At 37.5% G+C, this 15,466-nt stretch overlaps 1 protein-coding gene across 6 annotated transcripts in view; it reads right to left on the bottom strand.

The window, feature by feature from the left end:
• The window catches only part of TASP1 (taspase 1), a 393,334-nt gene that overhangs the window by 109,019 nt on the left and 268,849 nt on the right, over nt 1-15,466 (bottom strand). For 5 of the 6 annotated variants that reach the window (XM_053574174.1, XM_053574176.1, XM_053574179.1 and 2 more), the window contains one exon: nt 8,305-8,415. The exons of the other annotated variant lie outside the window; for it this stretch is intronic. In XM_053574174.1, the coding sequence (XP_053430149.1) occupies nt 8,305-8,415 (111 nt within the window). The remainder of the gene's footprint in view (nt 1-8,304; nt 8,416-15,466) is intronic. 6 annotated transcript variants of the gene reach the window in all.

Here is a 15,466-nt window from a genome sequence, read left to right as displayed (position 1 = left end):
GTTTGTTGAAAAATAACCCTGAATAGGAAAAGTCACATCTGAATCACTGGAAGACATTTTATGTGTATGTGTGAGTAATCATTTAAAAAGAACTAAAAAGGAAATCTATTTATTTCTTTCCCTACTTAACTAAGCATTCAGTCTATAATCAGCTGGTTAGAATGAAGTATTATTAAAGCACTATTTTTATAGTATCATTTTTATGAGTTTTGCATGTTACATGAAAAGCCGTTTTTTTTAAATGCACAAAATGGTTATTCTCTTATATGCTTCCTCTTTAAGTCAAACCGAAGCTCTGATCCTGGTATAATGGTAACACAAGTGGAAACAAAAACACTTCAATTTCTAAAATGTCTTCCAATTTTACTCTATTAACTCTATCACATTAAAGTTTTGTTTATCAAAAATAGGTTTTAACGGGCAGCACCTGTGGCTCAGTCGGTAAGGCGCCGGCCCCATATACCGAGGGTGACGGGTTCAAACCCGGCCTCGGCCAAACTGCAACCAAAAAATAGCTGGGCGTTGTGGCAGGCGCCTGTAGTCCCAGCTACTCGGGAGGCTGAGGCAAGAGAATCGCTTAAGCCCAGGAGTTGGAGGTTGCTGTGAGCTGTGTGAGGCCACGGCACTCTACTGAGGGCCATAAAGTGAGACTCTGTCTCTAAAAAAAAAAAAAAAAAAAAAATAGGTTTTAACTAACCTTACATTTAAGATGACTTCAGAGTTTGTTTCGAATTGCAAAAAGATAGAAAAAAAAGATCTCTATTTTAAGAAGTCACTAACTACTTTAGGAAAAATGGATAAAAACAAATTATTTGAACCCTAAGTATGAAACTAGTTTGAAAAAATCTCTTACTATTGTGGGAGGGCTGTAAATACCAAACACACTCCCACTGTAATAAAGACATTCAGGGATATTTTTTGATTCTACACAGATGGTTTATTGGTATGCTTTTTAAGAATTTTTACCATTAATAAGGCAATTTTACCATTAATGAAAGGTAAACTGTAAGCAGATAGTTCACAGAAAAATATGACAATCCAAGTCCTATGTGAAAGTTTCTCACCCTCACACTCAGAAAAAGGCAAAACTAGAAACTACTTTTTGTATCCATGCTTTTGGATAATTTTTTAAAATTTAAAATATTTTGATAACAATTATTAGAAAAGAGTACAGAGAGGACTTTCAATTTCAGCCTGGCATGTAAGGAGTGTGAAAGTCACCACTATGTCCTAAAAATAAGTAAAACTTGAACAAAATAAAAAGTCAACAACTCTTTTTAGATCTGTAAAAATAACAAGGTCCAAAACTGCTATCCTCAAAATGATAAAGAACCAAAATTTAGCAAAGCAGAAAACGCCATGGAAACCAGTACAATGGTAGGAAAATCAGAATCATAATTGACAAATTGCTGGAGGCTCAGTGTAGACAAGTCTGAGAGTTAAAAACTCTAGGGGGAACCAGTCATAGGAGAACCTACCTCCATACATTTTGTAGCTTTTACCTCTAGGAGGTGAACCAGGTTCTCAAGATAAAGGCTAGAGAAAAAATAACCTCCTGTTTTTTAAAGGGGATGTGGAAAATAGACCATTTTGAAATATCAGATCATTATGTCTGAACAAGGCCTTCCTATAACAGAAACTATTTTATCAAAATTTAATCTACTGGTGTTTTACTAGTGCCTAATAAACCTAGAGTTAGAGAAATACCCAATCCCATGTTGGAGGGGAAAGGAAATGAAAAACTGAGAGATATTATGTAAAATTCACAGCTAAGGAACACAGGCTCACTAAAAGACTAAGACCTAATCATAAGACTGTATAAAAATCCCTCCTCCTCATATCTTATCACCCACCATACTACTAAAGGCCAGTTACTTATGGCAGTTCCTTTCATCCAGTGTATTTATAGCCTCCCCAAACCCTCCAAAAATTACAAGGCATCCTAAAACACAAAAACACACTCAGAAGAGAAAGAGTAAGCATCAGAACCAGATTCAAAGGTAATAGAAATATTGGCATGATCAGACAATAAAATTTAAAAAGCTATCATTAATATGCTGAAGGCACTAATGAAAAAAGTAGGCGATATACAAGAAAAGATGGATAATGTGAGCAAAGAGATGGAAATTGAAAATTCTAAGAAAGAATCAAAAGACAAGAAGAAATTGGATGAAATATTTAAAGTGTAGAGAGGGAAAAAAAAAATCAACTTAGAATTCTATACTCTCAAAATTATACTTCCCAAAAGTGAAGGGTAAATTAAGACTTTCTCAGAAAAACAAAAATTGTAGAAATGTATTACCTATAGACCTGCCTTGCAAGACAGGTTAACAGAAGTTCTTCAGAGAGAAGAAAATTTACATGGGCAAAAACTCATATCTACGTAAAGAAAGGAAGATAACTGAAGAAGGAATAAATGAGGGTAAATAAAAATTTTTATTTTTCTTATGCTTAATCTTACATATTCCAATTTATTGAAAATAAAAATATATTCAGCCTTACATATAAATAAATTATATATATGTATGTATCTATACCTATGTAATTATATATGTGTGTGTGTGTATGTAGGTGTGTATAAATAATATAAATATAAATATAAAATGAACGCCAGCAATGATTTCAGAAATGGGAGGGAGAAATGTGGAATATTTTATTACAATAAGGTACTGGCATTATTTGTATATTGGTACAGTGTTATTAAAAATGGATTTAGATTAGTTGGAAATGTACATTCCAAGCTCTAGGGCAACCATTAATAAAAGTAAAACAGTAAGTATTACAGATATGCTAAGAGAGAAGAAAAATTAGAATCATAAAAAATGCTTAATTAATCAGTGTAACCTGGCTTATTGTACCCTCAATGAATCCCCAACAATAAAAAAAAAATGCTTAATCAGAAAAGAATACAAAAATAAGCATTTTTACATGGTAAACTGATACAGACAGAAATTACAGACAACTTAAATCTCTTTCAGTGGGGGGAATGAATAAATTATGGAACCATAAAATACTCAGCTATAAATCTGTATGTACTGATACATTAAGAGCATCAAGATACTGCAAAACAAGGTATGGAAAAGGAAGAGAGAGAAGTGGAATGAAGGAAGATACACATATCAAACTGTAGTAGTCGTCATTTCTGGCAAAGAACTGAGAATCAGAATAAATGGAAAGGGGTTATTTGACCTAATTATTATATAAAATCTTCTATGTATGCATTGCAATGAAAGTCTCTGGACATATTACTTATACAAATCTTTTTAAAAGAGCAAAGGAAGGAAAAAAAGAAGAGTATCTTGGTTTCCACAAAACCAAGAGAGTGGCTGCTGACTTACTTCAATCACTGCCTTAAAGAATTTCAAACAAATTACTTCAAACAGGAATTTGTTATCTATCATTTAACAGTTTTAATTTATAATTTCAATTTATGAAGAATTTGATTTACAACTATACTTTTTATAGCATTTTAGATGAGTTCCTGAACTAAATCAAGGATCATGCAGGATTTGGAGCTGAAGAGAATTTTAGGGACTGTCTAGATCTGCCTTCATTATGCCCATGACAAAACTTGTCCTAAAACAGATAAGTAATTATATATTAAAACAGGAAAGAACCCAATCTGAGTCCAGTCCCCTGGTAAGCCCAATTTATTTTATTCCAACTACTTTGTAAATATTCCCTGTGCTTGTTAAATTGCTCTTAAAAACTGCCATTTTCTAATCCCATTTCTGATTACAAAGAGTATCATATTTATGGACTGAATCCAGTAGAGAATTAATAGAAATCACCATAGTGAAGGAATCTAATGCTCTCAAATACTGTGTGTGTATGTGTGTGTGTGTGTTTAAGTTAAAATTCCTTCATTTTTTATTCCTGGTACTACTACCACAATTTACAGGGCAATATACCTGATGTATTGAAAAGAAAAAGACAAAGCTACAAAGAAAAAAGACCTCAGGAATGTACATCTAATTGACACTACATTTCATTAATCAATAGCTGTACTTGGCAAACTGTGACAAGAAAGGTTTCCTGTTTAAGCTGCAGTAACTTTTCGGAATATGGATCATCATTTTTTCTGTGGTAGATTTTTACAGTTCCTCTAATGCATTTGGAACAACTATCTCAAAATAACCTGCAGCTTTCCTTACAACTCCTCACTCTCTCTATTGCTAAGAACTGTAGCCCTTTTCTATTGTTTTTAGAACCTTCTGCTACCATACCTACCACTTCCACCACCAAATCCATAAATACCACCACATGGACTGCCCAAGCTTCTTCCACCCAAATGCTCCCTTTTACGGGTCCATAATTTGATTGCTGTTGTCAATATAATTTCTAAAATTATTGTAGTCCCCACCACCACCAGAGTTACCACTTCCAAAATTTCCTCCTTCATTGTAACCATCACATTCTCCTCTACCACCATATCCACCACCTTACCTTGGTTTCCATACCCTGGTCCACTGCCACCATCGCCCCCTCTACTACTATAACTAGGACCAATGCCATAGTTCCCACTGTTACCTCCAAATCCATCATATCCCACCATTACCTTCTCCATAACTACCTCTGCTGCCACCACCTCCACCACCATATCCTCCTCTTCCAACAAAGTTTCAACCATGGCCAAACTCCATCACCTCCAAAGTTTCCTCCTCAGCCCATAATGTTGCCAGATCCACTCCACAACCTCTTTGCAATCCAGCACACTGCATCTTTTGTTTAGAAAGGGCCTTTTTCACTTCATAATTATGCCCATTAATAGTGTGGTATTTCTGAACAACTATTTTATCAACAGCATCACCACCATCAAAAGATACAAAAGCAAATCCTCTTTTTTCCACTCTGCCTGTCTTCCATAACTTCTATGGCTTCAATCTTGCCATACTTTTCTTTTTTTTTTTTTTTTTTTTGTGTGGTTTTTGGCCAGGGCTGGGTTTGAACCCGCCACCTCTGGCATATGAGACCGGCGCCCTACTCCTTGAGCCACAGGCGCCGCCCCTTGCCATACTTTTCAAAGCAGTCTCTCAAATTATATTTGTCTGTGTCTTCTTTAATACTACCAACAAAAATTTTCTTCATTGTTACATGGGCACCAGGCTTTACAGAATCCTCTCTAGAAACAGCTCTCTTTGTTTCCATAACACGCCTAACAACCTTGTGTGGTGGAGCACACATTGCTGCATCCACCTCTTCCACACAAGGGTAAGTCGCAAAACCAAAGCCCCTGGGATGTTCTGTTTGGAGATCTCGCATTACCTCACAATCTGTGAGTGTGCCCCATTTCTTAAAATGTTCTCTTGAACTATCATTTGTAGTTTCAAAGCTAAGACCACCAATAAATAGTTTTCTCAACTGCTCTGGTTCCTTTGGATCATGGCCATTTACATTCTAATGTCTTCTAAAAGTAGAGCTGTTAAGGCATTTAAAGTGAAGGGACAGTCACATGCTCCTGCCACCACGGCCAGAGTCAGGCTCAGGGCAAATGGGTGGTGGTTTTACCTGTATTTTGAGACCAGACTCACCTCCTACAACTCTAGAATCTGTCTGGTTCTGTCAGAGGGGTATGAGCTCCCAGCTATTATGGTGGTATAGGGTATCATATTGTTTATTTCATAACTCTGGGAGCATTTAAGTTGGGTGCATAAATATATAGAATTCAAATGTTATCTTGTTATATTGTTGCTTTAAAACTGCAACAAAATTTTCTTCTTGTCTGCAAATAAAATTGCAACACTCCTTTCTTCTGATTTCCATTTGCCTGAAATATTGTTTTCTAATCCTTCACCCTGAGCCTTGTTTTGTTCTTAGAGGTTAGACTGGATTGCTGAAGACAGCGTATAGTTGGCTTGTCCTTTTTTTATCCAGTCAGCTAGCCTGTACCTCTTCTGCGGAAAATTCATGCCGTCCACATTTATTGAGAGAATTGATAAATTTGGTGACCATCTCTTTGTCTTGTTTCATGGAGGTGTGAGGCCTAATTTTTTTTTTTTTTTGTGAGATAGAGTTCACTATGTCACCCTTGGTAGAGCGCCATGGCATCACACCTCATAGCAACCTCAAACTTTTGGGCTTAAGCAATTCTCTTGCCTCAGCCTTCTGAGTAGCTGGGACTACAGGCACCCACCACAACGCCCGGCTATTTTTTGGTTGTAGGTGTCGTTGTTTAGCAGGCCCGGGCCAACCTCATACCTACCAGCCTTGGTGTATGTGGCTGGCACCCTACTCACTGAGCTACAGGCACCAAGCCATGTGAGGCCTAATTTAATCACTTGGGCCATTGTGAAAGCTAGGCTTAGACTTTTCGTTTCCAGGTGACCTTACTTTGCTGGGGGTTCACTGTGATAATCTGTATGTAGTATGCATTCGAGTACCTCCTGCGGGACTGGTCTTGTAGTGGCAAATTTCCTTATGATTGTCATTAAACGATAAGATTCTCCATCAAATATGAAACTTAGTTTGGCAGGAAATAGGATCCCAGGCTGGAAGTTGTTTTATTTGAGTAAGTTGAAAGTGGGTGTCCAATCTCTTCTGGCTTGCAAAATTTCAGCTGAGAAATCTGCTGTCATCACTATGGATCTGCCACTGCAGGTCAATTGGTGATTACTGCTGGCTGACTGCAAAATTTTCTCTATCATTGTGACCTTGTTCTAATTCATTGCAATGTGTCTAGTAGATGCTCTGTTTGTATTGCAACAACCTAGGATTCAATATCCATATAAAAGGAGAGTGTCAGAAACTTCGGTGATGTTTGAGAAATTTTCAGTTATCACAGGAGGGCTCTGCCTTTAGGTCAATCTTCTTTTCCTTCAGGGGTACCTATAATTTATATTTTTGTACACTTTGTGAAGTCCCATAATACTATAAGAAATTGCTCACCTTTGACTCTTTTCTGTGTTTTCAAATGTCTGAGTTAGCTCAAGAGCATTATCCTCTAGCTCTGAGATTCCTTCTTCTCCATGCTCTAAACTGTTACTGATACTTTCTGGTGCATCTTGAAGTTCCCTAAATGACTCCTTCAATACTTTAAACTCCCTTATATTCCTTTATATTCTTCATATCTTTTATCCCTTATTTGGTTATTTTTTATGTGTTTCCTTTTGTTGTTATCCCTTTTCCCTTCAATTCCCTGTATCATTTTTGTTTTCCCTTTCTGTCATTACCATAATTTCTTTATAGGTGAGATCCTCTGTGGTAGCTGCCCCCTTGATCCTTTCAGGTGTGAGGGTTGATCTGTTCCAGTTTTCCATGATGCCAGAATGTTTTTGTTGGTTCCTCCTCAGGTGTGTTTTCTTCTTGGTCACTTCCTTCCCCCTTTTGCTCCTCTCTCTTCCTTCTTCTCCTTAATTTTCCTTGTCTCTGTGCTTGGGTGTTGGAGTGGCCTGCTAGGCTCCTAGAGACCTGCACTGTCTCACTGTGCCTTCACTATGATGATTCGATACTGGACAATCCAGTAAGAGGTGGCTGGAGTATCCTCACCCTGATCTTCCCATGAGCAGCTGCTGAGGAGATGTCTCTAGTCCACCATCTTGAAGCCCTCCTATTTCTTTATTTCCTATTTCTTTATTTTTTAATAAAAAAGCAGAACAAATACCAAAGGCTAACAAGGTGATATTGGGTAAGTCACTGAACTCTTTGAAACTAAGTTTCTTCAACTACTAAATGAGCAGGATCAATTACGTGAGCTCTGACAAAACAGTGAGTTGAGAAACACCTTAGCAGGGACCCAAATCTGGAGAAGTTGAACTAATTAGTGCATCTGTGATTGCAGACTCAGAAAAGGACTTTCAGTCATTCTCAATAAAGTTATCATATGCCACAATTATATACCCATCATGGGATTTCTATGATGTTAATTTTTCATGAGTATCTCTTTTTCAACTCTTATTATTCCTTCTCATTAATGTCATGAGACTGAATCTAGTATACACATACAAATAATAACAAATTATATATAATATAGGTTATTATGACAAGAAATTTGGTTTTCCTTAAAAATAGTTCATCAATGGTAAGGAGAGACCTGACATATTTAAGGACATCATAGCATTAATGTACTTTTTTCTAAAAAATAACTATAAGGTAGACATCAAAGTCCAGTTATATGGCAGATTTCATGCTTTACTGGCTATTGTGTGGAATTTCTCTTTGTGACCAATATTAACTGAATGTCTTAACTCTGTACTACATCCTAGAGTTCAGTCTAGAAATACAAACGGGGTACTCGTGGCATTTACACCTCAGTGAAATAATAATCACTATGCGGAAGGACATATTCTCTCTTAATATTATACTTACTGATAAACTTGTTCTGCATAGTCTCCAACAAAGCTTGGTGAGCATCTTCAGCTTGTAAAGCATGTGAACATTCTCTAGCCAGTACGGTGCGCACAAGATGCTCTCCACATCCTAGAATTCCAAGGAAACCAAGAAAAATTGAGGGCAAGCAGCACTGCATTACTTCAGCAGCATTAAAACATCCTTATGCAACACTTAAAAAGTAGGTGAGTTAGAGAATAATTCAGTGAGGGATGAAATGACGTCTATGAGCAATCTAATAAATTTAGTAATGAGATGCAGCAGAAACTAAGGAAAGATATGAGTGTCTGATATCAAAAGAAAATGAAGAAAATAGAAAAGAAAACTTTAAAAATAATAATTTACATAACACAGGAATTCAGATTCACCATTTAAAAATTTCCTAAATTTCAGAAGCAAAATGGTGAACTAGAAACATCTCCTTACCAGCCACACACAGTAAGACAAGGAGAGAGGACTTGAGCAAGCTCTGCCAGGGGTATCCTGCCCAAAAACATCACCCCGGGCATAACTAAACAGCAGGGGACTTCAGGAACCAACAAAGAGATCAGGAGCAGTTGAAGACTGGACAGAAGGAAAAGTGCCTGGGTACAGGCAGTGGCCAGCCCCCTGGCAGATGGCTTATAGACAAGGAAGGCCTGTCCTGCAGTCTTATTTTTTGGGCTTGGGTGCTCACCAGAGCTGCTTTGAGAAGGCTAAAACAATAGAGTGAATATGAATAGAGCCCCAGCACCCAGGACTGAACAACTGGATGGGGGTGGAACTCCCAACAGTTCAGCTGCTAGCAGGGCACAGCCAATGTGGGAGGGCACCAGGAAGAATAGCCCACAGGGTCCTGGTACATGGCCAGCTCTGACATGCCTGCTGAGCATAGGCAGCTACGCTCGGGCTGAGTTGGGAGGATCCTACTTCCCTGGGAAAGCCACTTGTGGACAAAGGGCACTATATGGAAGGTTAAGCCATGTCTCCTAAGTACTTTGGCAAGTACCCTGTGGGGAGTGGATGCTAGCAAAGTGACAAGCCCTGATTGAAGGCAAATAAAACAGGAAAATGGGACTTGGTCTCCTTGGCAACTAGACAGTGGCTTCCGGCACTCATTCTCATACAGCAAAATCAATGTGCATGTTTTGCTCTACTAACCCCCGAGCACCACCTGCTGTACAGGCAATGTATTATATGATAATATACCTTTTTTCTTTGTTTTCCTATCTTCTTGGAGCACTGGTGTCCAGATAATATATTGGAATACATTTTTTTTTAATTTTTCCTCTTAGATTTTATTACTTTTGTTTTGATGTATTTTTATTTTTTCACTTTTACTTTCTTCAAAAGCAAGGGCTCCATATTTGTTATGGCTTTTCTGCCACTTTTATTCTTTCGCTCTCTTCTCTCTTTTTGTAGACATTTCTCATTTTTTCCCACATAAATTTCTCAAGCAATAACCAAGATGACCCTGTTTTGTACATCTTTTATAATTTTAATTTTCTTTATCTATTTTCATCATCATCATCATTATTATTATTATTAGTTGTGATTGTCATATTCTATTTTATTTTAATTTCATTTATGAACAGTTCCTCCCTCTGACAACTGGGCTGGGGTGCCACAGCACTGGCCTGTCTTAAGGAGTTCTTGAGTCCCTTATCCATGGTGTCCTTCTACTTTTGGCCTTTGGAAGGAAAGTATTGGTTGGGCCCCAAAGCAACATACTGCCGATTTTTTTCTATATTTGGTGGAGGTGAGGTCTTGTAATTGCTCAAAGTGGTAAGGAGCTCCCAACCTCAAAGGACCCAACCAGCCTGGCCTGCCAGAATCCTACAATTTGGGAATGGGTCAAAGCGCCTCGTGGAACACCACTATTACACCTGTCTCCCTCTTTCTGTCCTTCTTCTTTCAATTTTTTTCTCTTTCACCCTCTTCCCCCCCCTTTTACTTTCTTTTAACCCTTCTCACTCTTTCCTCTTCTCTTTCATTTTGTACCATACCAAAAGACACTTCAAAACCTAAGCAAAAATAAAGGGAAGGAGGAATTGAGAGAAAAAAGCATAGGAAGGAAGTAAACAAGAAAAAAATACACATAGGGAGGAACCAACAGAAAAATTATGGCAATATAAAAAACCAGAAGAGATCAACTCCCACCCTCCACCCTCAAGGGACCATGAGGAAATCACCAACAGAGATCCCACCTATAAAGAAATTATGGAAATGACAGAAAGGGATTTAAAATATGGATGGCAGAAACAGTGAAGGGAATTGAAGGGTAAGTGGAGGAAGATCAACAAAAGGAAATCCAAACACAAATAATCCAAATAATGAATAAAAGACATGGAGTCAGTAAAGATGCAGTAGGAACTATCAATAACATATCAGAGCATGGAGAAAAAAGAATCCGGAGCTAGAGGATAAGGTTCCTGAGATAACTCAGACATTTAAAGAGGCAGAAGAGAGAAAAAGCACAGCAATCACTAAGAGAATTACAGGACTTCATGAAGTTTTCAAACATACAAATTATAGATATTCCAGAAGGGGAAGAAGAACAACCCAAAGAAATGGAAACCTTAGTGGAGGATATAATAACTAAAAACTTCCCAAACATCAAAGATTCTCAGACACTCCTTTTAGATGGATATCGAACCCCAGATCATCTCAACACAAACAGATCATTTCCAAGACACATTATAATGAACTGTCCAAAGTCAAAATGAAAGAGAAAATTCTGCAAGTAGCCAGGAGTATGTGCTGAACATTTCCATTAGGGCAGTGGTCTCAACCTTCCTAATGACTCCTAATGTCACGACGCTTTAATACAGTTCCTTAGGTTGTGATGACCCCCAACCATAAGATTATTTTTGTTGCTATTTCATATCTATAACTTTGCCACTGTTATGAATCGTAATGCAAATATCTGATATGTAGGATGTATTTTCATTGTTACAAAGGAGTCGTGACCCACAGGTTGAAAACCACTGCATTAGGGTAACAGCAAATGTTTCAGCTGAAGCTTTTCAAGCCAGAAGAGACAAGTCATTTCCTTTTAACTTTCTTAAAGAAACAATTTTCAACCCAGAATTCTTTATCTTGCAAAACTAACCTTCAAATTCAATACAGAAAGCAAACCTTTTATTGATATGCAAATATTGAAGTAATTCACCACAACAAGATCAGCACCAGGACAAATACTCAGACCTGTTCTTCGAACTGACCATTACAATGTAAATGACCAGCAAAGAAAACACCCAGAAACTAAAGGACAAAACCTAGCTTCCACAATGGCACAAAGGAGAAAACTAAGCAATGGGCTTTCAGCAAATAAGATGAATAGAAATGCCTTGAATTCCCCATTGAAGAGATTCAAGTTGGCCAAATGAATAAAAAAACACAAGTCATGTACATGCTACATACAGGAAACACACCTAAACATTAAAAACAAAGCAAGACTCAGGGTGCAGGTTTGGAAAACAGCATTTCCTGCCAATGGAAATCAAAGTGAGTAGGGCGCCAGCCCCATATGCTGAGGGTGGCAGGTTCAAACCCAGCCCCGGCCAAATTGCAACAAAAAAATAGCTGGGTGTTGTGGCGGGCGCCTGTAGTCCCAGCTGCTTGGGAGGCTGAGGCAAGAGAATTGTGTAAGCCCAAGAGTTAGAGGTTGCTGTGAGCCGTGTGACATCATGGCACTCTACCTGAGGGCGGTACAGTGAGACTCTGTCTCTACAAAAAAAAAAAAAAAAAGAAAAGAAGAGGTTGCAATCTTACATTCAGATACAAGTGGATTTAAAGCAACTAAAGTATAGAAGACAAAGATGGTCACTTCCTACTGGTCAAGGGAACAATACAAGAGGACATTTCAATTCTAAATATTTATGCATCCAATTTAAATGCTCCAGATTTATGAAACAGACCTTAATTGGTCTGAGCAATTTGATATCCCATAACACCATAATAGTACAGAACTTTTAACACCTCTCTAATGGAACTGGAATCTTCTAAATAGAAACTAAATAAAAATATAAGAAACTTCTTGAGGTGCCTGTAGCTCAGTGGGTAGGGCGTTGGCCACGTACACTGAGGCTGGCAGGTTTGAATACAGCCCGGGCCAGCTAAAATCAACAATGACAACTGCAAACAAAAAATAGCCGGGCATTGTGCTGGGCACCTGTAGTCCCAGCTACTTGGGAGGCTGAGGCAAGAGAATCACTTAAGTCCAAGAGTTTGAGGTTGCTGTGAGCTGTGATGCCACAGCACTCTACCGAGGGTGACATAATGAGACTCAAAAAAAAAAAGAAGATATAAGGTACTTAAATCAAACCCTAGAACAAGTGGACTTAATAGACATATATGGAATATACCATCCCAAAGCTCCCATCCCACATTCTCCTGGGCAGCCTATGGAACACAATCCAAAATAGATCATATCCTAGGATACAAATCAAACCTCAACAAAATTAAAAGTATTGAAATTATATCTTGTATCTCTTCAGACCATAAGTGAATAAAGGTAAAACTCAACTTCAACAAAAAATTTAATCCCTACAGAAAGGCATGGAAACTAAACAACCTTTTGCTGAATTGACGGGACCAGGAGGAGATACAGGAAGAAAATTATTAAACATAATAACATAAACATAACAACAATAAGCCACAAGCTACCAAAAACTCTGATACACTGCAAAAGATGTCTTAAAAGGGAAATTTAAGGCAGTAGATGCCCACATCCAAAAGTCAGTGCACATCAACAACCTAATGAATCATCGCAAGAAAATGGATATGTAGCAGGAGAAAAGAAATGTCACCAGGCAAGAGACATGAACAATAACTTCTCTGAGCAGGACAGACAAATGGCTATCAAACACATTAAAAAATATATATATATTCATCGTCTCTCAGGAGGCTGAGGGAAGAGAATCACTCAAGCCCAGGAGTTGGAGGTTGCTGTGAGCTGTGATGCCATGGCACTCTACCCAAGGTGACCAAGTGAGACTCTGTCTCAAAAATAAAATTTTTAAAAAGTTCATCATCTCTAACCATCAGAGAATTTCAAATCAAAGCCACCCTGAGATATCATCTAAGCCCATGAGAATATCTTACATCACAAAGTCCTGAAGCTACGGATGCAGGCATGAATGTGGAGAGAAGTCAACACTTTTACACTGTCGGTGGGACTACAAAGTAATACATAGCCTCTTTGGAAAGAAGTATGGAAAATCATCATAGAACTCAAAATAGATCTTTCATTTGATCTCACAGTTTGATTACTAGGTATCTACCCAGAAGAAAAATAAAGCATGTCACTATAAGGACATTTGCACTAGATTGTGTATTGCAGCTCAATTTACAATTGACAAGATGTGGAAACAACTTAAATGTCCACCAACCCAGGAATGGGTTAATAAACTATTGTATATGTATACCATAGCTATTAAGTCACAAAAAAAATAGGGAATTTACATATTTTGTATTAACTTGGATAAAGTTGAAATACATTCTTTTTAGTTAAGTGTCACAGAATGGACAAGCAAGCATCCAAAATACTCAATACTAATATGAAACCAGTGGAGAATCTAATACATGTCCATACAAGAGAAAAATTCAATTCAATTCAAGATGGGAGGGGAGGGGAGAGGAGGGGAGGGGAGGAAAAGAAAAGGAAAGAAAAGAAAAGAAGAGAGAAGGAGGAAAGGGGATTGGTGTGCTCCCACTTAAGGTCCACGACAAAAGAGTATATAGCATATCCCCTGGGTACAAGACACAACTACAACAGGGACTTTACCTAACAAACACAAACATTGTAACCTAATTCTTTGTATCCTCACATTAATCTGAGGGGAAAAAGAAAGAATTTTCTAAGATTTTGTCTCTTTGTTGAATGATTATAAAAGATCCTGTTTTATAATTTTGCTTGTTTATATTCACTTGGGCTCAGTCTCTGAGTCAATAAATGACTACCTACAGCCAACAGCCATTTTCCCTCTGGCATTCATACACCTGGGTCTTGGAAAGAGATCTAGGCAACCAGGGCACCACCAATTTTACATAGCAGTGCCATTAAATATCAACATCTGTAAAGTGGACTTAATAAAATAGCCCCTCTTTTGCCTTCTTAAAGCAATTTACATACTTTCAAGGGAAATACTCCCTGTAGCTCTATAGAAAAAGTATATTTTAACCCTGAGGTGAACTTAAGCCATTCATTCAGACACACTAAGTAAGGGTAGGAATGGTGGCAAGGTAGGGATGACAGAATGCTGCCTAGAATTCCCCTACAGTTTCTGTTAAACATAAAAACTACCTGCAAAAGGAGAAACAGAGGAAATTTAATTTATAGGCTGAGTTCTAATAAAAAGTTTCTCAAAAAGATCTCTTATTCTTAGAAATAAAAAAAATTTAAAGGCTACTTTGATAAACACTAAAGGAACAAAACTTTTTAAAAACATACTAAATTTCACTTGAAATGCTTCGTGCATAAAAAATCAATTTCGCAAATTCAAATGTTAGTTTCCTCTTAGACAAAAAGAGTATATGCATAAGACCTTTATAAGGTTTCTTTAAAATTTAAAACATTTTTCCTTTAAAAAGGATTCCTGCCAAAAGCGTTAAGTTACTTTATTCAAAAATTAAGTCCTCCATTAATTGACCTAATAGGAAAAGGGTACCAAATTATCTAAGCATCCAAAAGGACTAACAGAAAAGTATTTCTCAACTCCATGGTCAAGGAGATCACAGCAAAAGAAAGATCATCTCCAGGATCTGCTCAGATTTCCCAATAGAACAGGGACAAAATACCATTTTTCCGGGTCATTCATCTGATTCACATATCCGCACCCTCCCCCACCACACACATAAATGAGGGAGGTTCTTAGCAATCAAAAAGAAATGTTAAAATGTTGACTAAGATTGTTAAATGAAATATGAAACTGAAACCAAAGTGACATGATATATAGTTCTCCATTTAGCTAATACGCATTATGACAGGCATTAGGCACTAACAAAAAAATCTCTCTAAGAAGTACTCAGTGTAATTGTTATTCCATGGTTATGCCTTCCATTTTAGAAATTTTCTCTTCACATTTACACCTCTTCCTTTCTCCTTCACCCCCCCATACATACACCCGCACAGAGATACACATGTAATGTTATGTATACA

The sequence above is a fragment of the Nycticebus coucang genome, chromosome 21 (genome assembly GCF_027406575.1).
Source record: "Nycticebus coucang isolate mNycCou1 chromosome 21, mNycCou1.pri, whole genome shotgun sequence".
In the NCBI taxonomy this organism is placed as follows: domain Eukaryota; kingdom Metazoa; phylum Chordata; class Mammalia; order Primates; family Lorisidae; genus Nycticebus; species Nycticebus coucang.
This window is presented reverse-complemented; position numbering and strand designations above follow the sequence as displayed.